The 25,247-nt window shown below is 49.8% G+C and overlaps 2 protein-coding genes across 3 annotated transcripts in view; one reads left to right on the plus strand and one right to left on the minus strand.

Moving 5' to 3' along the window:
• Positions 1-748, plus strand: part of Iqck (IQ motif containing K) — a 112,474-nt gene extending 111,726 nt beyond the window's left edge. The window contains exon 9 of the mRNA XM_051192795.1: positions 53-748. Coding sequence (XP_051048752.1) covers positions 53-108 — 56 coding nt within the window. The 3' untranslated portion in view covers positions 109-748. The remainder of the gene's footprint in view (positions 1-52) is intronic.
• Positions 670-25,061, minus strand: Gprc5b (G protein-coupled receptor class C group 5 member B). Of its 2 annotated transcripts, none has more exons than XM_051192793.1 (4): positions 24,893-25,061; positions 12,866-13,896; positions 5,036-5,196; positions 670-1,865 (listed from the first exon to the last, which is right to left on the minus strand). In XM_051192793.1, the coding sequence occupies exons 2-4, from the start codon at positions 13,869-13,871 to the stop codon at positions 1,818-1,820; spliced, it is 1,215 nt and encodes a 404-aa protein (XP_051048750.1). In that variant the 5' UTR covers positions 13,872-13,896; positions 24,893-25,061; the 3' UTR covers positions 670-1,817. The 2 variants fall into 2 exon arrangements, with proteins under 2 accessions (XP_051048750.1, XP_051048751.1); XM_051192794.1 differs by having other exon boundaries at positions 670-3,758.
• Positions 25,062-25,247: the final 186 nt, after the last annotated feature.

A 25,247-nucleotide genomic window follows, 5' to 3' on the forward strand; every position in this document is an offset into this window, starting at 1 on the left:
GTCTGTCTGGGTGTGTAAACTGACCCTGACTCTCTCTCTCCTCTCTCTGCAGTGAAATGTAAAATGGAGGACGAGGAAGTGCCTGCTGCCTCAGTGCCACCTCCTTAACTGACGTGTTACTCCACGCCCAACTGCAGATTCCCGATTACAATTTCTTTAAAAAGCCCTAATATGGCAGATACAGAGCCCTTTGCACACAGGCCAGGTTTGCTGCAGACAAGCTTAAGTGCAGTTTAGGAAAGCATCCCTTAGCTTCTGCCTTACCCCAAATGCTACGTTCTGATCCACTTCTCCACCGTGTTAGGTGTACCCTTCTGAGCCACCGCAGTTGGAACACCCAGTGATAGTGTCCCTGTCACCAGTTTTCCCACTTCTGCCAAGATCCGTATTTTCATTTATCTCGAATCTCTGTGACAGTTCTGCCTTGGTTTTGTCATTGACTTAAATGAGGCTAGGCCTGAGAACTGAGTTGTGTTTTCAGCTCAAGAAGAGACAGTCATCGCCTAGGATTTCAATTGTCAAAGCCCCCCCCCCCCAAGTGTTATAGCAGCATCCTGTTAATGTAATGGTCATCTGTTCTCTGGCTGCTGCCCACCAGGATTCTATCATTCAAAAGGTCCCAGACACGACTGTGGTAATACTGGACTGTTTGACAAGCTACCACGAATCTTAGGTAAACAGTAAAGCCTTTATTTTCTTGTTAAGAACAGCATTTTGAAAATAAAATCTATCTGCCCATGCTCAACAACCTTTGCAATCTGTGATATTTATATGTACATACTGATTGTCTTGAAATTTTCCAAACAATTTTGTTTATAAGTATGCAAGTCAGCCAGGGTGGGGGATAGAGTGAGGGTACATTATAAAACACACATTAATACATTTAATAAATATATATTATCTATCAAAAATGAGCATAGTTCTTCATGAATAAAAAGCACCTTCCGGGGCTCTCATCAGCTCACATGGTTGCTACACCCTTGGATGTGTAAATATCAGTGCTCCCTTCTACTTTTCAATTTGGCAAGCTCCAAAGACAATCTCTCTCATCCTGTCTGCACACTTGTTTGCTGGCCTTGGCCTGATCTGCGTGAGGGTAGGGTAAACAACAACCAGCTCTTAACCTTGGAAACAGCTGACACATCAGAGCCTATCCCCACTGCCATTGTCCCACCACCTCAGCAAAGGACCTCAGAACACTGTAGAGTTTTCACTTAGGTGGGGACAGAGGAGCTGTCACAGTCCCAAAATGGTGGCACTACCTGGACATGCTAGGCTGTGCTTACAGCTTGGTGCTGTTCACAGAGGACTTTGTAGACTATCTCCCCTAACTCTACTAACTTTTAAACAGGTGCTGTGGCATTCTGTACTTCAGCTTCGTCCCGCCGGAAGCTGGCTGCAGTCTCTGGGTGGAGTTGCCTCGTGGTCCTCTTCAGGTGAACTTGAACTCATTAGAAAAATAGCAGATGTCGTCCTTCTTCCTTTGCTCCCACCTCCACCCCTGTCTAAGAACACCGAGCCCACCCTGAACCTTAGATTAGCCAATATAAAACAAAGCCCAGAAGCGTGATCACCTATCAGGATGGAAAGAACAAAACAAAAAAACAAAGCAAAACTGAAAGGCCTCACTAAGTGAGGCTTCCTGTGGCTCAGAATGGTTCTGGATTTATAGCGTAGAAACACTGCTTTCTGTACAGCCATTTGCACGGTGCTCACCTGATATGCGGACAACAAAGGGCTTAGAGAGAAAATCATCAATCATGTCAGCTTCTCCCATCTGCAAGGGGGGGATTTTGCAGACCAAGTCACTGGTGACATCAGAAAGCTCCAAAGGACTCCAGAGAGCGGGGGTGGGCAGCCACTTCCTGGCACAAGAATGCGGAGCACTGACGTTTGTCACCGGACTGGCCCGAGGTGCTCCGAGATCTCTTCGCAGAAGGCTGGGTAGTGCATGCAAGAGCCCCAGCCATACGCAGCCCTGGCGTTCTTGCCCTCCAACCCCTCCTCAAGCTTCTAAGATCTCAGCCCAACCACATGATGGTCCTTAAGCATAAAGGACTGATTCAATTTCTCTGGAAGCAAGCACATGCTCTGAATGGGGTGGGGCACCCCAGAAAGCTGGGGAGGGGAGCATGCTTTCTGCTTCCCATGCGTGGTGGTGATGCACTAGCTGTAAGGAAAACTTTTGGGGAAGCCAAGCACTAGCCAGATTGGCCTCATCTCCCTAAGGCTCTGCAAAGACAGGATAGGGCAGGGAGGGGATACAGCAGAGACTGGGGTCTTGAGAAAAATCAGATTTATTAAAACACTCAGCTCAGATGTACTTGCTTAAGAAGAGGTCAGTCCCTACCCCCACCCCCAAATACTAACCTTTTCAATTTTGCTTCCATTAAAGGTTAAAGGCTTATGGGTAGTTTTCATAGAAAAAAGCAATGTAGTGATTAGAGTGTATGCAGAGGCTCCACCCTTGTTTATACAGTCCATATGGTCAGGTTCAAACTCTTAGGCATGGGAAGGTTGCTAGAGATTATCCTGGCCAAACAGTGCAGAGAACACAGGGCTTTTGGTGGCAGGGATGCTGGAGATGCTGAGCGACAAAGGAATGACTTGCTCAGGACAGATGGAAGCCATGACAAATGACGACTGTGAAGAGGGCCACTTTCATAGAACCATCGGAAAACCAAGATTAAAATGGTCTCTAAACCCTCTGAAGGCAGCAAGAAACCTTCATGGAACTCATTCTATCCTGGACTTGTAGCCACATCAAGGGAAAATACCCAGACGTCACTGACTGCTGGACATGAGGATGTCATCTCTGCACTCCAGAGTCACCCCTGGGAAGCTCAGTCATAGGACATGGTGAAAACTCTGCTATGGTGCCTGCCTTTCAGCCTGACTGCCCTGAAGCTTCAAGCTGGCGGGCCTATCTGAGCTTCTGAAATGAACATGGGAATAAAATCGGGGAAGGGCAAGTGCAACATGAGGAAGAAGGAATACTTCTATCACTCTGTAACGGGCGAGGTGCTCGGCAGAGCAAGAGGCCCGTAGACAGAACAGTGGTTGGTTACCACTACACATGATGGCCACTTCAAGGTCCAGGGTACCTTCTCCTCTTTGGCACTTTCTGTGGTTTCTCCACTCCGGCTACACAACTCCCTGACTGCCCGGTTGGGCCTTACTTTGGAATCACAGCCACAGCCTCCTAAAGTCTCCTGAACTGCATAGGCCACCAGGCAAACAAGCCAGGGAAAAGGGTCCGTGAGTTAATCTCAAGGGCGTAGTTATCTCCAAAAGACCTCCCTGGGGACCAGCACCCGGGGAGGAGGTGACAGGCTGGCTCCAACCCTTCATATAAGCCAACATCAGCCTGGCACACCAGCTGTGAATTTTTCCCCCCACTGGATGAAACAGTTTCCCAGCCACGCTTCTCTGAATGAGCCTAAGACTATTGGCAGTTAGCTCTGATTTAGTTTGCAGGACGATTCCGTGTTTGTGTGTGTGTGTGTGGCAGGATAGGGGAGGGCGGTCACAGTTAGCTTTCCAGTTCATCCGTATGTCACATTTACATGAAATCCCCTTGGTAGGAATTCCCAGATTTCCTGGCTTCCAGGTGGCCTGTCTCAGCCATGGTTATGGATTTCGCCCTCAAGAAAGACACAGCCAGGGAATAAAATCGGTAAGAGAGATTCTTATTCTCTGGAACTTAAGGTCTTTCACCAATGGTGTCTTCCTGTGTGAGATGGCGGAGCAGTTGGGATCTGGAATAACATAAGGACAGTACTGAGAACTCTGCAAAGTCAAGGTTAGAAACCAATGCATCAATTTCTTGCTTTTACCTGGGGGGAGGGGTGGCTGTGGGATGGAGTCACCCCAGAAATGTACCAGAGTTTCATGTCACCCACCCTCAGGGACATACTCCTCACTCAGACACTTAGTGCTTTAAGGAGTGAGGATGGGACTTGACTAGGGCATGGCACACAAGGATCCTTCCAGTGAGCTTCACCGGAGACCCTACAGCAGCCACCTGGTAAGACCTCTGTTGCCTTCTCTGCACTGGCCTTGAAGGAACCAGGAGGACTTCAGAGTGATGGACAGGCTGTGCTAATTACAGAACATGGCTGGCCCCTCTGGGGACCAGTGGTCCCAGTAAAGTGAGGCTTTTCTAGGCCCCAGGACAAAGAAACAGCCCAGGAGGTGGTAGGGGGATTTAAGAACACAAATCAGTGTTTCTATTTTCCTTACAGCCTGTACAAAGCAAAGGGAACCAGAGCCTAGCAGAACCTTCACAGGCCAGAAAAACCCAAATTCTCTCCCTCTAGTGATCAAAGACCATTCCTGATGGTCTATTAAAAAAAGAAAGAAAGAAAAGCTCAGGTTGAATTATGGAGTTGGCACAGAATAAAGAATGGAAATCAAATGTGCACATGTGAGCTGGCCCATGCACTGTTTCTGAGAAGCACAGAGCTATGTCTGGGAAGCAGACATGGGGATGAATGCCTCTTTGGGTTTTGCTGGAATGAAACAGTCATTCCAACAGAGGCAAAAAGCAAAAGGTAAAACTTTCTGCTGCAGGTCTGTTTGGCGACAGATAAGTACAGATGCTCTGGTATTTGAGGGAAACAATTCAATTTCCTAGGATGTTTCTTAGGGAGATGGCGTGAGAGGGACCTGGTACCCACCTGGGGGTACTGGATGGAGTAGGGCCCAGGGGGCTTAAGCTAGGGTGGATGTCAGCAAAGATAAGAGCATCCCGACAGGAAGCTTTTCTGGGAGAGGGGTGGGACACTGTGTTCAAGAAAGAAAATCCACCAGGTAAAGAGCCTCAAGCAGTAGGTCGGCACCTGCAGATGACCTTCTGAGTGTGGGTGGGTTTTCCTTTTGTGAAGAAAGATGGTAGAGGGGGCCATGGAAGGCGTGCATGCATGGAGCTGCAGTGGGCAGCCCAGAGCAGCAGCCTCTAGGTATACCCAGCTGAAGCTGCCCCACATTGGACGCTCTCAGGCTTCCTGCCCAGACATCATGTTTTGATACTTACGGTCCCGCCATTGAGTACAACAGCCATCTCGGTCGGCTGATACACATTGCTTCTGAATGGTGCGCTGGGTCGGCTTCCCAGGTTGCTGGGCTTCTTTCCCAGGCTGTCACTGGATCTTTTCCCCAAGCTTCCATTGGAAAAGCTTGCTGCTGATCTAAGAGCTGAGAAAGGGGTTTCCAAGATGACAACACCAGAGAGCAGGGGGAAAAGGAAGGGGGAGGGTTGGGGGGGGGAGGGAGAAACAGAGGGGAAAGGAAGGGAGAGGGAGAAAGGTGGGGAGGAAGAGAATTTTGTTTTTCTCCAACAGCCAGCTCCTCCCCTCTGGCACCTCTATCCACCCACCACAGTGGCTCCTCCCCTTTGTCACAAGCCTGAGGCAGAACAAAAGTCACAAAGGGGCTTTGTTCTCCAGCCTCAGCCTCAGGAGGCTTTGGGAACTGAGGAGTACTGCTCTCCCCAAACAGCTAAAGCCAGGCTGGGTGGCAGTCACCGCTGGGCTGTCAGGTTTCTTTTACACTTATGTCCAGGTCTTACACACCATACCAGTCAAAAGCAGTCCCTGTTTCTGGATGCTGCGGAGCTGGGGACTGCTAAAAACACATAGGACAGTGATTGCCATCAGTGGAAAATGACCCTCAAATGATCCCAAATAGGAATCAAAGACCCGAAACAATGATGGCAAAAAGAGTTAGTACTCTAACCCTGAAGTAGGTACAGGATGTTTATGAGTTACTATTATTTTTAAGACAGCACCTAAGTTAGCCCAGGCTGCCCTTAGGTGCTCATTCTGAAGTCAAGAATGGTCTTGAACTCCTGATCCTCCAATGCCACATGCCAAGTGCTGGGGTCCACATCCAGCTAGTTAGTGTACTGTGTGTGTGCTCACATGTTTGAGCAGTATCCTCAGAGGCCAAAGAGGGTGTTGGAGGTTATGAGCTGCCTGATGTGGGTACTGGCAAGTGGACTCAGATCCTCTAGAAGAGCATCCATCCACTCTCTTAACTGCGCTCCAGCCCACACCTTGTCTTTTGAGGCAGTGTCTCACTGCCTAGGTTGGCTGGCTAGGGAGTCCCAGGGATCCACCTGTCTCCACCTCTGCAGCTCTGGGATTAAGTAAGCTTCACACACTGGTTCTAGAGATAAAGCCCAAATTTTCATGCTTTCATAGCAAGCACTTTACCAACTATGTCATTTCTCGAGCCCCAGGCTTTTGCATTTCTAAGAAATTAAGCTTCCCCCTTTTAAATAGAGAAAAATCAACTTGAAAAGCCATGAAGAACCTCAGATTTGTGCTTCTGAATGAAGGGAGCCAGCCTGTGAGGGCTTCTCACACCTTGCCAATGACAAACTGGAAAGGAAAGGCTGTTCATGGTGGTCAGGAGCCACATGGAGAAGAATGGATAGAAGGGCAAGAGGGACATTTCAGGAGAGTGAGACCATCTGTGTGATACTACAAGGTGGACACAGGTCACAGTGCCTTTGTCAAGGCTTACTAAATGACTCATTCTAATGAAAATAGGGTTTTTGGCTTAAGTGGAGGAGCACTTGCCTAGCATCCCTGAGGCCTTAGGCTCCATCCTCAGCACCCCCACAAGAGGACAGAAATTGTAACTGTAAGATGACACCTGCAGTTTCACTGAAAGTACTCACATTGCTTGGCTAAAGAAAGGCTTTACTGGGTGGAGTGGCACACGCCTTTAATCCCAGGACTAGGGAGGCAGAGGCAGGTGGATTTCTGTGAATTTTGAGGCCAGCCTGGTCTACAAGTGAATTTCAGGACAGGCTCCAAAGCTACGTAGAAACCCTGTCTCAAAAAACAAACAAACAAGCAAATACACACACAGAAAAGAAAAAAAGGCTTTACTTTAAAGTCTTCCCTGAGGAAATGCAGGAAGGCAGCTTGGGAGCTTTGCATTCTATTTGGGGCAGGAATCATAAGTACCTTAGAGCCAGATGCTGTGAGAAGTGACGTACAGAGGGCCAGTTTTCATAGCACAGCAGATGCTATGATTTCCTTTACAACAGATAAGGGTTAAGTACCATGGCCAGAGTCACACAGCCGGCAGAGCCTGCACTGGAAGCCTGGTAGAGACAGGCTGCTCTTAATCATGACACCAGTTCCAGATGCTCTGTTAACCATCACAGTTGATGTCAAAGCAAGCAAGCTGTGTTAAGTGAGATTAGGGATAGCTCATCCTAAACTGGACCAAAGAACCTGAGTCCAAGACAGACTCAGGAAACCTTTCTTGCATCTCCAAGGCTTGAGCAATTGTTTATGTTGAGGGCATGTCCCTGCCTGGGGAGTAGCACAGGAAGTGGGGACAGCTAAACATGAACTTGCTAGTGTCAGTCCCTTGCACGTCCCTTGCCATGTAGAGCCCGGTCCAGGTGGGGAACTTCACTTCAACCTGTCTTCTTCAGAGAAACCAAAGCTCCACTCTCGATACCCATGGTCCCTAGGTCCCTCCCTGTGCAAGCTGCCAGTAGTTTTATGAACACCTTTGGCATTCTAGGTCTCTCACTCAGAATGGGTTCCAGGGTCCAGCTTGTGACAGGCCTGGCCAATCATGAAATTGCATCTTTGAGAACACACTGGTTCAGGGAAGGACATTCAGAGCCAATCAAAAATAACTCTGGGATTTTCTCAAGCCTTCTGGAAAGAATTCTTTTTCCCCTGGGATTCTGGGCAAGGCCAGAGCTACTGGGGACCGTGATGCTTCCATCAAGAGAAGGGGAGGAGTTGAGTTTAGTCAGTAAAGTTTTTTTTTTTTTTTTTTTTTAAATCTAGCCCTCCTGAAGCCTGCTACCTTGGGCATTTGGGATTTTCACGTACTTGTTTGAATATTTTAGCATTCAAATTCTATTTTTAAAAAAAATGTTAGTAACCAATCTCAGAGGCCTTTGACTACTATCAGAGCGGATGCTGTCCAACTCACAGCAGAGGTGAAAAGCAGGCATAAGTGGGTACTACTGGAAGTGTAAACTCATTGGTCAAATGCCGGCTTTTTCTGGTGTAGGTCCTTGCAAGCGCAGCCAAGTTAGCTGTGCCTTCCCTCAAGCTTCACTCAGGCTCTCCAACAGTAAGCAAATTGTCTAAGTAGCCTTTGGCTTACTTAGGGCCCAGGATCCCTAACAAAAGGGAACACATGTTCCTTTCAAAGGTGCCTGTTTCATATGCCTTGTTAGCACTTTTTAAGATGTGATCTGAGGTGTGACATCTCCAGGAGTATTTGAGACTCTTAGCACTTACCTCATGCCTTATTGGTGCTAATGAGCACACTCCACTAAGTGTATCTATGTGTGGGTCCCACTGATGGAAAGAATTATTGAAGGCAAGATCACTGCAGCTTCCAGAGCCACAGGACAGCCTGGAGGACATGCCTTCCATCTCATGACACCTTTTTTGGGGGAGAGGGGAGAACCAACAGTCAAGAAAGGAGAGGCCAAGAGGCTGGCCAGAAGCTCCCAATACAGGAGGATTGGTCACTGTGGCTCTCCCAGGCACTAGCCACTCCAAGCATAAGGCCCCTCATGGCGTTGGGTTCCTAAAATACCACCTGGCTGAAGTTGACATGAAAGGTGCCAATGGCTGCTCCTACTGTGGCAAAGGAGTATGCCCAGATGGTCCTTGGCCAGAAAAGCAAGCGTTTCTAGAATAAAGGCCAGCCCAGCCAGGATCTGTTCTGTGTGAGCTTTGTCGGAGGAATGCCCTGCCTGGTCTTAAGTGATTTTGGTGGATCTATATTTTTGATAGTCTAAAAGATGCCTAAAAAAAGGGCAGGGAGGAGATGGAGGTAAAAAGGGTTGCTAGGGATGGAGCTTATTGACCCAGCATGTACCAGGCTCCAGGTTCCATCTTCAGCATTATGAGCAAGCAAACAAGAACATCTTGTCTTTAAAAAAAAAAGTCTGACAACACCCAAGGTTGCTGAAGATTTAGGGAGGGACTTTCAATGCAACAATAGGGTGGACACTCAGCCTGCCTTTCTGGGGTACCATTTGGCATGGAGTAGCAAGATTTAATGATGCAGATTATTTAATTCATATCTAGGACATCTTTTGCAAGGGACTAGTGGACCAAAAAGCAGAAAGATGAATGGATAAGAGTGCTTATTCCAGCACTGTTTATCACAGGGAGCCTGAGGCGGGCAGAGCAGCCAGAGGGGGACCAGAAAATAAATGCCAGTGCCTGATGGAAAATTCCACAGCATTCCCAGGGTATGGGAATCTTCATCAATTGACTCCAAAAAGACCTCCATCACATGGACTTAAAGCACATGCCAGGCTGGCTCTTGGACCCGGGCTTTCCACCTCGTGACACCTTAGGATCACTTGGAGAGCTTAAAAATTATACAGACCCCCAGACTCAGACTTGACGGGGGGGGGGGGTCCTGGGGTGAGGCCAGAGCAGTTGTTTTTCTTTAGTAGCCCAAGTGATTCTAATGGGTAGACCACCCTGCCTTAGTGAGGCTCTGCTTCCTTTTTGTTTTGGAGACAGGGTAGCACTGAGCCTCTTTACACATCAGTCTCCAAGCAGATCTCCCAGGCTATTGTATGAATTAGAGTAGCCAATAAAATGCTCAGAATGGCACTTGGTGTATTTTTTGTTTTGTTTTGGTTATTATTTGTGGTTTTTGTTTGTTTTGTTGGGAGTTGTGTGTCTTGTGTATCCCAGGCTAGCTTTGAACTCACAGTCTTCCTGCCTCCCCTCTCTGAGTTGTGAGAAAACAGGGATGTGCTGTCACACCTGACTACTGTTAGTTTTAAAACACTACTGCTCGCGTGTTTCTGACCTTCCAGTTTTACTACAAGGAAATAGAACATTCCATTCAACCACTGGTTCTTAATCACCCCTGCCCCAGGGGGAGTGGGGGTGCACAAGTGGTTTTAGAATCAGACAGGAGACACACAGTATGCAATCGATTCCATTTGTTCCCTCTACTTCCAAGGACCAAGGGGGGGGAGGGTCCAGGGCCTCAGAGAGGTCCCTCCAGGAGAGTCTGGCAAGAACAGGTGGTGCTGTCAGCCTGCCAGGACTAGCCAGGTCCCTCCTCTGTCACCAGAGCCCCTTGAAGAGGCCTCTAGGTTTCCAAAGGTGACCTCTAGCATGACCCTACCTTTCCCTGTCCCTCAGCTGGACTGATACTGAATCCCTCCCAACATCTCCACAGACACAGGCATCTGGCCTGAACTTTATGTAAGAAAAGAGCAGCTTGGATTACAGCCACACTGGGACTTTCCCATCTGTCTTGAGTGGGGCTGCTGGTGCCCCTCCTACATATGAGTCTGACCAGGGGTCACAGGTGCAGAGGAAGGTATGACAAGGATATGGGTGGCTCTATATGAAGTGAGGGCTCAACATGCTTCCCTGCCTACAAGGGAGAGGTAGGCTGTACCCCGGTCTTCCATATTTAACCTTGCAAGGCTGTGTAAAGGGACCAGATACTGAGCACAGCTCACACTTGCCCCTGACAACTGGGCAGATATTGCTGAAGAGAAATGTTGCAAAATTTCAGTCTGTCATGGGCCATATTCCAGCTGTATGTTGATGGAGGATGTCCTTCTATATCTGTCTCCCATTTGGTTGATGAATGAAACACTGTTTGGCCAGTAGAAGCAGGAAGATAGGCAGGCAGGCTAGGAGATGAGGAAGATGCTGGGGAGGCAGGAAGAGAGGTGCCTTGAGGAGATGCCATGTAGCCACCAAAGGAGTAACAGGTCTGGGCATTCTCTGGTAAGCCAAGACCAAGTGGAAATACATGGATTTATAGAAATGGGTTAATAATTAAGACAGAGCTAGCCAATAAGCCCTAGTCATTAGCCAACAGATTTATAGTTAATATAAGTCTTTGTGTGTTTATTTGGGGCAAATCAGCTGAAGGACCAGGCTGGAAAGGAAACTCCAGTTACAGTATGTCCTCAGGAAATGCCATTCTTTTGAGTCTCAGCTTACACCTATTCATCATGAAGGAGATACAAGGGGTTGGAGACAGAATAGTGCCAGGACAGAGTTAGTGCTCAACATGTGACCATGTCAGGTGATCAGTGCCTCACCAGGAATGGGATTCAATATTAGTGATGGGACCTGAGGCATCTTTGGGAAATGGAGAAAGGTCATTTATTTAAAGTCGGTGTGGGGCCCAGCCAGCTTCCTTGAAGCAATGTCCTAGGGGGCACCTGTCTAGCATCAGCAGCAGGGTCTTTGGGGTGCTGGTGACCACATCGCCCTCCATCCTACTGTGACTTCACCCCTGAGCAGAAACAGGTAGTCTTGGTCACCCAGATGTCACCCAAATTGCCATCACATTTGCTTTCTCTGTCTGACCCCAGAGGAGCTCGTGAAGTTAGCCGAGTAACGGGGATGATTGTGAAGGAAGAGAGAAGTGGATGGGTGCCAAGCCTTCTGTGCTGGTGAGCCAGTTCTGGGGTCCATTCTACATACATCCTCAGAGGGGCTCTGCAGGACTGAGCCTGGCTTCTGTAGCTGAGACAAGCCTATCAATGCAACTATTTGGGCAACCTGCCCCTGTGCTCTCCTTTCGGGGGCCACCACTAAAGTAAACCCTTATCCCTGGGTGTCTCAGATTTCACTTTTTTTTTTTTTTTTTTTCTTCAAGACAGTGTTTCTCTGTGTAGCCCTGGCTGCCCTGGAACTCACTCTGTAGACCAGGCTGGCCTCAAACTCACAGTCTACAGACTTGAGTTTGCCTCCTGAGGGCTGGGATTAAAGGCACGTATCACCAATGCCTGGCCAGACTCCACTTTCAAGAGACCCCAGCCAAAGCCCACAAACTCTGCTCAGCACCACCAGGGTCTGGCCCCCATTGTGCTGCTTTCTGTAACACCTATACACAGTATGCCCTCCCATCACTTTCATTTTACAAATTGGAAAAACTGAGGCTCAGAGATGTCATGCACTCTATAGAAAGTTGCACAGCAGGAAGTGGGGAAAGTCAGGGTTTGAACCCCGGGCATTTGACTTTGGGATCCAGTCTGAACCCTGCTGATGACTTGAGTGGAGGAGGACAAGTGCGCTGACATGGCCTACAACCATCTACCACACAGCATAGGCTGCAAACTCAAATGCCTACAGGGAACCTATAGGGGAATCAGCAGGGAGTGATAGAGAGAGTGGCAAACAGAAAATGTATTCCTAGATAAGGGCAGCCAAAAGCGTGTGGGGAGGCAAGAGGCCTGGCCTCCCAGTACCCACGGACTCAAGTGAAATCCAAAAAATAGCAGCCATGCAGGAAGGCAGGGTCAGTACTGTTAGAATTAATAGATGTGCTTTTTTTTTTTTTATGCAGGGGGCGGGGTGTTGCTGGGGATAGACCCAGAGCCTGTGCATGTAGGGAAAATACTCTATCACAACTTTTAAAAGCCGAGAAACTGGATGATTGTTGTTGTGGTGGTAAATTGTGTGTGCATGTGCATATGTAGGCAGGAGGTCAACCTCAGGTATTGTTGAGTAGAAAGCATCCCTTGTTTTTGGACACTAGGATCTAGGGCTCACAGATCAGGTCTACTTGCCTTGAGGTCTGCCTGCCTCCACCTCCACACTGGGAGTACAATAAGCCATGCCACCACACCTGGGTTTTCTCTGGGTTCTAAAGAGTAAGCTCCAATGCTCTTGCTCACCCTGACAACACCAACCAAGTCATCTCCCCAGCCCCACCCACTCAGTTGGCAATTGGCATGAGGAAAAGGATAAGGAGCCAGTGTTAGCACAGGGGCCATTCATTATTGTTGAGTCTGTTACTGGGTCTGGGAGCATCTGCCCCAGCTGAGGCCTGTCAGGGACTGCCACAGGCCCAGCAGTGGCCATTTTACCTGCACTGTGTTCATCCATTGAGAAGGCCTTGTTCTCCATGTAGGCCCGAGGCAGGTGCATGTCCTCCTCAAATGCTGTCTCCCGCATCCTGGACTGTGAAGTATCGAAGTAATTGGGTGGATTCTCTTGCAAGGGTGGGAGAAGGGTGCAGTGGATCTCCGGAATGGCATGGAAGACGACAAAAACCCAGCCACTGGTTGCCAGTGTAATGGCCAAGGTGGGGTCACTCCAGGCATCTCCCTGCTTAACGATCGAGTTGCCGAAGAGGTACATGGTCATCCAGACCACCCAAATGATCATAGAGAGGAAGGTAGTGATGAGGATGAAGGCTCCGTTCACTTTCCACCGCCTGAACTTGCCACACAGTGTGAAGAGGGACTGTGCCAGGGTGATGACCATCAGCACCATGTCATAGATGAGTGCCATCACAAAATCCATGGGCTCATAGGCACAGGCTGGCTTCGTGTCACGCAGCACGGTCAGCACCAGCCACTCGGTGGCAATGATGACCTGCACCAGCATCAGGCACAGTGCCAGGCTCACCAGCTGCCAGCTGGCTGGGCTTGTGCCCTGGCGCACCAGCCTCCGCACCCGCCACGCCTGGCTTAACAGGCAGGAAAAGCAGAGTGCGAAGAGGACACCCCAGAGGAAGCGCCGAATGGAGCAGATTGTCTCGTCCATCCGGATGATGAAGGCGAACGTCAGACCAAAGAGGCCCAGGGTCCCCAGCAGGAAGAGGAAGTGGAGGCACACAGGCCTCCTCTTTTCCTTGTCCTTGATGAAGGGCAATCTCACCAAGAGGATGAGCATCAGGAGCAGTGTGATCAGGGCCCCCGCCCCAGCCACTGCCTCCACCACGATGCCCCAGATGGCGTCCAGGTCGCACAGGGACACGTACTGAGGAAGAAGGTCCAACCCACAGCCCCGGGATGTGCTGGCGTTCTCTGAAGCCACCGAGGCAATCACCAGGAGCAGGGGCAGGGGGAACACTTGATGGGTTCTCATCTTTCTCTCTGACACCAGGAACAGTCTAGAAAATGGGGACAATTATGGAGAAAGATCATTTCATTGTAAGGCCCTACTTTTCCTGATTTCCTGAGGATGTGCCTCTTTTCAAACCTGGTAACCCTTGAGGAACCTTCAGGCCCTTGACATAATAGTATTGACTTTCTCCAGGCAGTGTGGTCCCTTGCCCAGGCACTCTGCCACCCACTTGAACCCTGACCCAGATTAGTAACCATAAGCCACCATCAGCAGTGGCTGGAGGACCAATGGGAGGGAGACTCACCTCATCTCTCTACCTACCCCTTTGTAGTCTATAAATCTGGCCTCTTCCAAAGTAAAGGAATGAGAGACGTTTTAAAGGGACAGCCACCAGCCAGGTGCTTGGCTGGGGCCACACCCCTCATCTCCTCCTTTAACTCTCAAAGGCTAATGGGGAATATTTACTGACCACTCACTCTAGACCAAAAACTGGGCTCAGCCAGTCCTCATAATGCCCCATGAGCAGCAGGTCCTATTGTGACCTCCATTTTCAGGTGACAAAACAGGGTCTTCAGGCTGACACTCACCCCAGGTCACACAACCACACTGAGAGGAAGCCACCCCTCTCAGCAGAGGGAGAAACCTTCCCCTCCCAGCCTGAAACATGAGGTACAACCCAGCTAAGTCTACTGCACCCATAGATTCAACCAAGCTAGGATGAAGACTATTCGAGAAAAAGATTCTGTCTGTCCTGAACACGTGCAAACATTTTCCTGTTGTTAGAAACATTACATAACAAGGGTTGACTTTGTATTAGGTATTGTAAGTGACCCAGAGTCCATGGGCACAGGCATAGGCTATATGTAAATACTGTGTCTTTCACAGAAGGGCCTAGAACATCAGCTGGATGCTGGCACCAGGGCTGTTGCCATCCGAGGGAGAACCCTGGAGCATTTCCTACGGATATGCCCAGCATGGGAGCTTTCCCATGCTGTATTTTCCATACATCCCCTCTTCCCCCTCCAGAGACCTCTTGGAACTCCATTCTCTCCACCTCAACTGTTGTCCCTGTCCTGGGAGGCCCAAGAGTTCACCTTGCCATACTCTCTCTTCTGTGTGTTCTAGATATTCAATGACATCCTGACCCAGTCTCCCTTTCCCCTGCTAGGACACACCCCTATTGTTTTAATTTTAATTTTCTACTTTTACAGTAGCACCTCAAGCATGCTAAGCAGCTGCTGGACTACATCCCTGACCCCTTTACTTTTTTTTTTTTTTTTTTTTCCTAATTTTGAGATACAGTTATACTTACTACCTTACTCCAGCTGGCCTTGAGATCACCACAGCCCAGGCAGGGCTTGCACTGACCACCTTCCTGCCTCAGCCTCTTGAGCAGCAGGATGTGGAGGCCAGTGTGACTAGGCATGGGCAGCAGAGAGATGCTTCACCACCCACCCCTTATCCCCGCCCCAGCTCATCTCCACAGCTATCAGTTCAGACTTTGCCAAGGTCAGTGCAGCTCCCACAGCAGAGTCTTGTGAGCTGAGTTCTAATCAAGTCTGCTTTTTTCTTTCTTTTTTTTTTTTTTTGCCTACTTTGTTTCTTTTCTCATTCCCTTTCTCCTCTCCTCCCTTCTTGTTTTTGTCTAAGGCTGCAGGCAGAGAGGCAGAGACAGTATCTTTTACTCACAAGTAGACCCAGCTTTCCCAACCTTAAGTGACATCTGGCATCTGGAGCAGTCTCCTACCCCCCCCCCCCAATGTCCTATGCATTGTAGGATGTGTCTCACCAAATCTGCTTCTAAACACTGCCAAATATCTCCTGGGTGAGGGGCACAACCCAAGGATTGGTGGTGAAGATGCCATTGTATTGGCAGTGTGTTAGCACACAGTACCTGGCACAAGTCAGGCACTTAGGAAATCCCCGCAGAACAAGTGATTTGCAGCCACACTGCCCTTTATCGGAGGGACACCAGCTCCTTGCTTTGGAAAGAGGCTGGACCTTCAAGAAGTCACAGTCAGAAAGCTGTGCCCCAGGCTCATTACTAGTCATACTAAGCTAGTTTGGGGTTTTAATTCTACCTGTGTGTAGGTCTGTAACCAGCCACCCTCCCCACACCACAACACTAGGCATCCATTAAGTAAATGCAGTATTGACCACCTCTCTCTCCTCTCCTTTACAGAGAGATCCCTTGTATATCTTGGGTCCCTCCTTAGCCTCCAGGCCATTGACTGAATAAAAAAAAAAAAATGATGCTGTAGACAGTGGCTGGTGGGGTGGGGTGGTCTGCTATGCTTATACAAAGAAGGCATGCTACAAACAGAAGGCACTTAAACAAGACCCCCCCACACACACTCAGGTAAATATGGGGGTAGGGATACACCCCAGATATTGACCATTGCCTTGTAGTCTAGTCATAATAGTACCATAGAGGCTCCATCAGGGATGCCCTGTGCAGTCATCTGTGTCCTGTGCATTGATCACATGAACCCCAACAAATTAAAATATTTCTCTCTCCATGCTTCTAAACAGCTGGGCAGCTCAGTCAGTAAAGGTGCTGGACGCCAATACTGTCAAGCCTGACAACCTTAGATCCCTGGGACCCATGTGGTAGAAAGAACGGATCAGTCCCTGAAAGCTTTGTGTGCATATTGCACATGCGCACACCCAAGGAACATGGCTACATGGTGCACGCCATTCTGAACAGAATTACTTCCCAAGGCTGGGGAACATGCTATGAACCAAAACTTAAGAACTAGATGGGGCAGTATGAGCTGCCATTGGTCCACAATAAAGTGAAGGGTCTCCAGAGTGAATTTCCCTTTTAAGAAACATCAGTGGAAAAACCCCATTAGGAGAGGTCTCAGCTACACATCCTAGGCAATCTCTCTAGTTTAGAGCCAATCCCATCTTCTCTTGAGAGTGAGGAAATGATGTTTGGGAAGATATGTCTGGAAGCTGGATCAATGCCCCTTCCCTGCCATCTCTCACCTATATACCCTTTGACCAATGGTTCTCAACCAGGGACAATTTTGGATGTCACAACAATGGACATTTGTTGAATAGAGACCAGGCCTACAATTGGAATAGCAGTCTCCACTAAACATGATGCAGGCCAAAAAGTCCATGTTACCAAGGCTGAGGAAGGCTGGTAAGTTAGAATTAGTGAGAGACACCAGGTAACCCACCAGGTCTTGTTCAGGACTATGCCTCAGCAGCCTTGCTTCCAAGAACTTGGCTTTTTTCAGGTGTGTCCAGCCACTCTTTTTGGCAAAGCTCCTCCTTCCAAGCCTGGCTGTAACACAAGACTTGGTTTCCGCAGTTTTTCTTGCTTGTTTGCTGTCTCCTAACTACCCCAACCTGAACGATGGTGCCCACACTTCTCAAACTGTGGAGTGTTCTTGCAGTACCTGGCCAGGACTCCAGTGTCTCCTTCCTTTCCGGCACAGAAAATGGACGCTCTCATGCTCTCTGCTTCCATAGCCACAGGTAATGCCCTTTTCTCCTTCAAGAGTAGTTGTGGGTTTTGTCACAGCAGCTGTTTCTTTCCTCTCTGGAAAGAGCTCCCAATTTCCTTTTGGAGAGTTACCTTAAGCCCTAGCTCCCAGCTTGGGTGGGTGGGGTGGTCTGGTATGAGTTAAGTGGGAAATGTCCCTAGCTAGTGGAGCTATTTTAAAGGGAAGGGATCTTTAGGAGGAAGGGCTTGGGGAATGGAAGTAGGTACCTTTAATAGTTAATGGCCTGGCTTTTAAATCCCACAGCCGAGTCCTGGTCTACGGCCGTGAGAACCAGTGCCATACACTGCCACTGCCATGCCATCCCTGCCACAATGAAATGAAGTCTCAAAAACCATGAAGCAGAACGCTCCTTTTGTCTTTGTTTTGATCAGTTGCTTTTGTGTCAAGAAACGTAGCTGTGATGGTTAATATCAGCTTGATAGACTCTAGACTTATCCAGGAGACAAGCCCCAGGACACCACTATGAGGGATTATCTGGGTTAGGCTAAGTGACCCGGGTAGAGCCACACTAACAGGAAGCCACACTGTTGAGTAGGCGGGGGTCCTAGACTGCATAAGGAGAATGTGACCTGAGCATCATCATTCATCTCCCTCTGCTTCCTGACTGTGGAGTAAGTGTCACCAGCCGCCTCAAGATCCCCTAGCCTTGACTGCTCTGCCTTGATGGACACTCCAACTGTGACCTGAGGTTAACAGGCCCTTTCTCCTCTTAAGTCCTTTTCTTCAGGGTCTACTCTGTCTTACAGCAGCAGGAAAAGTAGGTAAAACTGTAGCTAAGTCAGCAGCACCAGCTCAGGCTCGGCCAATCTGGACATTGTGCTACTCTTTGGCTGAGCTGATTGGTTCACAGATAGGAACATGGTCTGAAACAGAGCAGTGAATGAGCAGGAAGGTTTGACATCAGCTGGCAGAATATGTCTTCTCTTTGTGATGGAACTGTCAAGTTTGAAGGACCAATCTCTCTCCCAGAGAGAACCCGTCTGAGGATCAGCTAGGAGATGAACTTGAGTCCTAATCCACTGAAAGGCAGCTGAATTCTCCCATGCCTGGTACCAGCAACCAATTTACTACAGTTTGAATGAAACCAGTTTGACCTAGGTTTCTGTTGCTTGCCAACAAGCTCTCAAAAACCTAGGAGGAATGGCCTCTTCTTGACCCATATCTAGGCATATAGATGAAACCAAGCATGGCCAGGCACCAAAGGAGAGAGCCCAGTTGTCTTAAGCTGGTCACTATTGGCTGTAAGGGTAACTATGGTGTGTGGCCACCCCATTCCACAGAACTATGTATAGGATGAGGGGAAGGATTTACAAAGCCAAGGCCACTGGCTCATCTAGGATTTCCAGAGGGTCACATTGACAACCACAGTACTGCTCACCAGGCTCCCTGACACATAACATCCAAGGATCTGCCAAATGGAGCTAGATAGTGTGGTACAGGCCTGTATTCCTGGCATTTGGGAAACTGGGGCTAGAGGATTATAGCCAGTCTGGGCTACATAGTAACTTCTAGTCCAGCCTGAACTCCTATCACTGGGAAACCTTAATTAAAAAACCAAATAAACAGAATCTACAGAATAATCCTAGAGGCAACTGCTAAGGCTGTCTCCATTTCACAGGAGATAATACTGTGTAGTACACAGAGAGGAGCTGCTTGGCCAAGGTCACATGCTGCCAGAAGGGTGGAGCCCAAGGCAAACAAAGTCTTATTGTTGTTGGGCTTTCTATAGACCAGAACTTGTAGAAGAGTCACTGGTGACTTTTGCTGAATGACTTATCTCCAAGGGGTCCTTCCTGCCCCCATACCACTATGCCAGTACTTTTGACCCCTGGCTCTGTTGTATGTGTCACAAGTGTGTGTGTGTGTGTGTGTGTGTGTGTGTGTGTATACACGTGCATGCACATGCGTGTGTATACTGTTGTCCTCTCCTAAGCAGACACCCTGACCTAGGGTTGACTTTGGGTGTCCTTCACTATCACTGTCCACATTTTTTGAGACGGGGCCTCTCTCTGAACTCACTGAGTCCATCCCACTAGACTGTCTGGACAGCTGCTGGGATTTACCTTTCTCTGATATCCAGCACTGGGGTTAGAGATGTGCATGGCCACAGGGATCCGAACTCAGGTCCTCATGCTTGCACTTTACCCTCTAGCCCAGTTTCCCCTTATTTATTTACCTTTTGGGTCTGCTCTTCTCCACCCACCATCACCCCATGCCCTCATCTGTTTTGTTCTGGCCTTTAGTCCTTGAATGAATAAAACTTACAATAGAAGCTTTAACTCTCATGTGGCCCATAAAGGTGTGCTAAAATTTTCTTCTATAAAAGAGGAAACGGAGGGTCTGAGAGGCTTAATTCAAAGTTTGACTCTTGAACTATCTCAACCAGCCCTGCAGGCCACACTCAGGCTTAGAAGTCCAGATGAGCCAGGACAAAGAGCAGGAGCCCCAGGCAGGCACTACCCCTTCCATCTAAAATGCCCCTTGACAGGTAAGCCCCACCCTGTTCAATCAGCCATCTGCTGCCTCCCACCTCTGGTCCCTATGTAGAACAATACCAGATTAGAGGTTCTGAGGCAGCTTCAGGGCAGGGCTGCCTGGGATGGATGAATACATGGCAACAAACCCATGTGGTGAGGGCAGCAGCTCCTCAAAAGGAGTAAAGAATAAATGGGAATGAATGCACAAGCCTCGGCTCACATACTAATTACCTTTGCTGCCAGCCAGGCGCTCAGAAATGTGACTCACTTGGATGTTCTTAAATACACTGCAAAACAACACCCCCCCCACACACACACCATAAACACAACACAGGCATATAACATACCCCACATACACCACAAACACCATACATGCATACACCATACCACACACTCCACATACACTATAAACACCATACCATACCACACCTCATCCCACATATTTAAACACACACACACACACACACACACACACAGTCTACAGAGGCGGAAGTCCCAATAGGTGGAGAAACAGTCTCCTTCACTGTCCTGAGTACTGGCCCTACAGAGACTGATGACTCCCTGGGACTCCATGTGAGCAGGGCAGCAAGACTGCTTCTCCTAGCCCAAGCATCACCAGAGTCAGATTCCCAGTTTCAAATCCTACCCTGGGGCCAGGGAGTTCAACAAGCACACACATGTGGGTTCCACTCCCAACATTGTCCAAATCAATAAATAATAAAATAAAAGCCCTACCCCAGGCCACTTGCTAGCACACTATGACTCTGAGCTACTGACTTACCTTTTCTTGCCTCCATTTCTTCATTTGTAACGTAAGGGTAATAACAGCACCCATGCCACAGGGCTGTGGTGAGTTCTGAGGTAACTATTGAAAGCATGCATGGTGGCATTCACCTGTAACCCCAGCATTTGAGAAGCTGAGGCAGGAGAATCTCAAATTTGAGTCCAGTCTCAAACAGGAGGTGGGGGCTGTGGGGTGCCAAATGGGTGAAGTGTTTGCCCAACAAGCATGAAGACAAAAAGTTCAGATCCCCAGCTCTCAGCTAAAAGTTGGGCTTCCGTAATAGCTGACCTATAATCCCAGTGCCAGTAGGTTACCTGGGGCAAGCTGGCTGGCTAGACTAGCTGAACTGGCAAGCTCAGGATTCACTATGAGACCCTCTCTGCCTCAGGAAATAAAATGACAAAGAATCCACAGCACCCAATGTCAACCTCAGGCCTCCACACATATATGCCCCATATGCACACACAGGCATAAGCAAACATGAATGCACACTCTCCTGCACACACAGTAAGATGCATTAGCATACACACATGAACATGCATACACACAAACACCCATACACACACACACACACACACACACACACACACACACGATAACTATAGGATATAGGGCACTAACTAATGTAAAGACATTTAAAAGACTGGTAAATATTCCACTGTCTGCAGGGGTAAATTCTTCTTGAATGGATTCCCTAGGAGGGGCTGTTGCCATAGAGATGAAATCGTGAGGGGGCTCTCCCATCTGTGTTATCTACCACTGGTTTCCAACCTCTCCCATCATATGCCAAAGCCAAGAGGTCCTTGAGGTGGTGGGAAGGAGACAAGTCTTTGGATGGGAACAGGAGCCTCGAGTGTGAGCCCCACCATCAGGGTTGAACCAGGACAGTGACCCTAAAACCAGCCATGGCTATTAAGTAGTCAGAGCCAAAGCTGCCAGAGACCACACACGGGCCTTCTCCTGGGAGGTAGGATCTCTTCCCTTTGCTCTCCCCCCACCCCCCAATAGGGATGGAAAGACAAAATGTCCCAAACTGCCCTGAAACCTTTCTGGACAGCCAGCCTCCCCTCAGCCCTGTGGCCAACAGCAAGGTTCCAAAGAGATTATTTCTTCTTGCTACACCAGGCAGTGCAGGAGAACAGAATTTGAACCAGCATATGGGGGTGGGGGAGGGATGACAAAATGAGCAGGTATGTGTGTATGGGGGTGGGGTGGGAGCTGAATACACTATCCTCAGACTCCCAGATCTCAACAGGAGGGCAGTGGAGTAGAACTAGTGACATTGGTGTTATCTAACCTTAGTCTCCTCCTCCGTAAGATAGAGGAGGTTGTGCTGCTTGTATGAGGTCCACATGAAATGCCCCTTGCACAGAGGAAGCAGTGGGTTCTTGCTCAAGAGTCCCATTGTCCTGTTTGGGACCAGGAAGGCAATGAGGTCAAGCCGTCTGGCCATTGGCTTCACAGAATCTACAAATCAAGCTAGGAATCCATTTTTTTTTTCCCTAGCTCCTGACCCTAGGCTTTCCCGCTGCACACCAGTCCTAGCCTCATGTCTGGCAGAAGTCCAGATTGGGGCTAGAAACCAATCTCTCTTGAGCCCCAGCATTTCACTTGGTCCCAGCCCACTCCTCTGGAGCCGAGGTGTGTTTCCTGCTTGGCTGGTTTAAACCGTTACAAGGTTTCCTGACATTAAACTCTTTCCCAGACCCAAATTGCCTCTGCCTCCCTCTAATATCTTTTCCAAGTACACAGTGTCATCCTTTTCGTTATCTTGTGCTGACTAGACACCGCCCTCTTTGGGGCTCTTAACTTTACAGACCCTCTTAGGTTAGTAACTCAGTGCAGCAAGTCAGTGCTGTGAACCATGAATATGCAAAGCAGCTGCGAGCCTGTAAATAAAAGCAATCATTTAAATGCAAATTGCAGCCTAGGCTGTCTGATCCTTCTCTGGGTGCAGTTCTGAGGAGGGAGCTTGACTAACTCGGAATCTCCAGCTAGCTCAAAGCTGATTTACTACAGAGGTCTTGGACCCTGAGTGGGGGCTCCCTAGGGTACATAAGAGCTGCCGAGAAGTAGGAGGCGGATCTTTAAAAACTCAAGCCACTCCTCCAATTAGCTCACAGGGCTCTCTGGGGGCTCAAAGCAATGCCTCAGGCTGGATCCATAGCCGGGACTCCCTGCACTACAGCATCCCTGCCTGCAGAAGGAAGGGAGCTGCTTGCCGGCTCCTTGTGGAGGTCAAGGGAGCTTTTAAAATCATACCGCGTAGCCTCCTGCTGAGAACCTTCCAAGGATTCAGTGGCCCCTAACAGAGTAAGTTCTAAATGCCTTTTTATGGCTCCAAAGACCAGGATCTGTCTAGCGCTTCTGGTCCTCTCTCGCCTATTCCCAAATCCGCCCCCACACACTGGCTACAGTGGCCTCTTCCTCCAAGCTTATTCCCACCTCCCAAGCTTCTGCAGCGTGGATGCCCTTTGCCCCTAAATCGCCGTCTAAATGGAGTCTACCCCCCACCCCCCGCCATGCTGGGGTCCACTTAAAAATGCCATTCTCCAGATGTCAACTCATGCCCCACAAGCCCAGTTCACTTTATTTTCCTGCCAGCCTTGTCCCAGCAGGTGTTGTACGAGGTGGTATTTATTTGCTCCGTTAACGTTTCTTCATCCACTTCTCTGCAGTTCCCGTCCCCCCTCCCCCGCCGGCCCCAATCTAGCTCTATTCATTTTATACAAGGCATTTCCTCAGTAGTCTCTTCTGTGTCCACTACATGTGTTAAAAAACAAAGTAAAAATTAGAATCTGCCTTTATAAAGAAAGCCCTCTTTTTGCTGTCCGGGCCCCCAAACTGCAACCCCTTCCCCTCCCATCTTTCCTCTTTTCAACTCAGTTGGCTCTTGCCAAACATAGAAGCGAAGGGATCAGGGAAACAATGTTCACAGTAGAGATAGAAAACTAGCGGGGAGGAGGATTTCCAACCAACAGATGCCAATTTGCATTCTATTTACATGCTATTTGCATGCAGTTTAACTTCAAGAGTGGTTATTCCCAAAGCCCCTAGAGCCCACAGAAGAAACTTAGGAAATAGCGTCTGAAGTGCTGTGTATGGGGTGTGCTTAGTTTCTCCCGCATTCTCTGGTCTTTGTGGGGACCTCCTAGAGCTTTCTGGACGCTGCTCAGGTGCCCCCACCCCGGCGCAGTCGGGCGGCCGATGCGGCGCGTGTGCTGGGGCCCCAGGCGGGGACGATGGTGCCCGCCACACTCCCGGGGCCTTTGTCCCTGTTCCAAAGAGCCGCCCCTTTGGCGAACAGAAGAAGGGGGAACTGGCTAGGCATGGATCTGACGGAGCAAAAACAGGGGTGCGAGACCTCTGTTCTGGGCGTCCTTTGGGGCAAGGTCGGTGGGCCGACCCAAAGCTGCTTAACCAGCTATATCGCCTGCTAAGGCGGGGTGCGGGCTCCTCGTCTGGGCTTGCCTCTCCCACCCGGTCCTTGAAATGTGTGGGGTCCTTGTGGGGCTTCGAGCCCAAGCCCCCAGAAAGACGGGGCCCTGCACCGGGTAGTCCTTATCCCTAGCCAGGATGCCTCCCTCAGAGGCCCAAGTGCCCTTGCCTGGGACAAAAAATCCTCCCCCCCCCTTAACAGTATGCAGCCGCCCCTGGACTTCCAGTCCACTATTTGTCCCCCAGCCTCAGATTTCCTCCCTGTGGTGCCCGCCCTCTTGCACCTTTTTCCAAGAGTTCACGGTCACTGCGGGCTGCAAGTTGGGTCCCCCAGATCCTGCGGCAGGTGAGGCTGCACGTCCCTAAAGGCCGGCCCTTTCCCCAGGCCAGGTCTGCGTAGTTCATGGCCAGCACCCCCGCCCTACCACGGCTGGCCCCTGGAACCTGACTGCGACGCCCCTCACAGGGGTCACTAGCACAGTGCCGACTCCCCTTTACTCCCAGCTGCCTGTCGTCTGCCGTCACCCCAGATCCCACTCAGAGATTTGGCTCTCTATCTGGCCCATGCCCCCCCCCCCCATCAGATAAAGGTCCTCAAACCCTTGCATCCTTGCTCTTGGTCAGCCTTCTGCGGCTCCTTTCCCACCGCACTGTGGCACCCCTCACCCGAACCCCACAGCTTCTCCTGCAGATGCACCCCGAGGAGGAGAAGAACAGAAAAAGCACGAGCCCAGGCTCCGCTCTGGATCTTCACAAACCCACGGCGGGAAAAGTTTCTGGGGTCCCTGCGGCGCCCTCCCCGCGCCCGCTCTGGCTGGCACTCACCGACCCTCGCGGCCCCTCAGCGCCGACGCTCTTGCTGGCCCTGGGCCCGAGTCACATCTCTGCAGCGCGCCCGCGGCCCCCGCTCCGCGCACGCCCGCCAGCCGAGCCCGCCTCACTGCATAGTCCTTTCGAAAGGCGGCAACGAGAGGCGCCCCCTGGCCCGGCCCGCGCTGCAGCAGCACAAGCCCCGCCCCTCCTATAGGCTCCGCCCCGGCAGGCCCCGCCCCGGCCGGGTCTGCGGCTCCGCTCTGCCCAGAGCCAGCCGCAGGCAGCGGGCTACCTCAGGCGCTTGGCTTGTTCTGAACGCTGAGACGCCTTCCACCTCCAAACAAACCTTCAGTGTCCCCAATTTGAA

The sequence above is a fragment of the Phodopus roborovskii genome, unplaced genomic scaffold (genome assembly GCF_943737965.1).
Source record: "Phodopus roborovskii unplaced genomic scaffold, PHOROB, whole genome shotgun sequence".
NCBI lineage: Eukaryota > Metazoa > Chordata > Mammalia > Rodentia > Cricetidae > Phodopus > Phodopus roborovskii.

Bases quoted from the DNA above. Each gene is read 5' to 3' on its own strand.
- Gprc5b (XM_051192793.1), bottom strand. From the start codon at position 13,871: ATGAGAACCCATCAAGTGTTCCCCCTGCCCCTGCTCCTGGTGATTGCC. The intron at 5,197-12,865 runs GTAAAATGGCCA...CCCCTTTCTCAG, and splicing joins AATGGATGAACACAGTGCAG to CTCTTAGATCAGCAGCAAGC. The intron at 1,866-5,035 runs GTAAGTATCAAA...TTCTTGTGCCAG, and splicing joins TTGTACTCAATGGCGGGACC to GAAGTGGCTGCCCACCCCCG.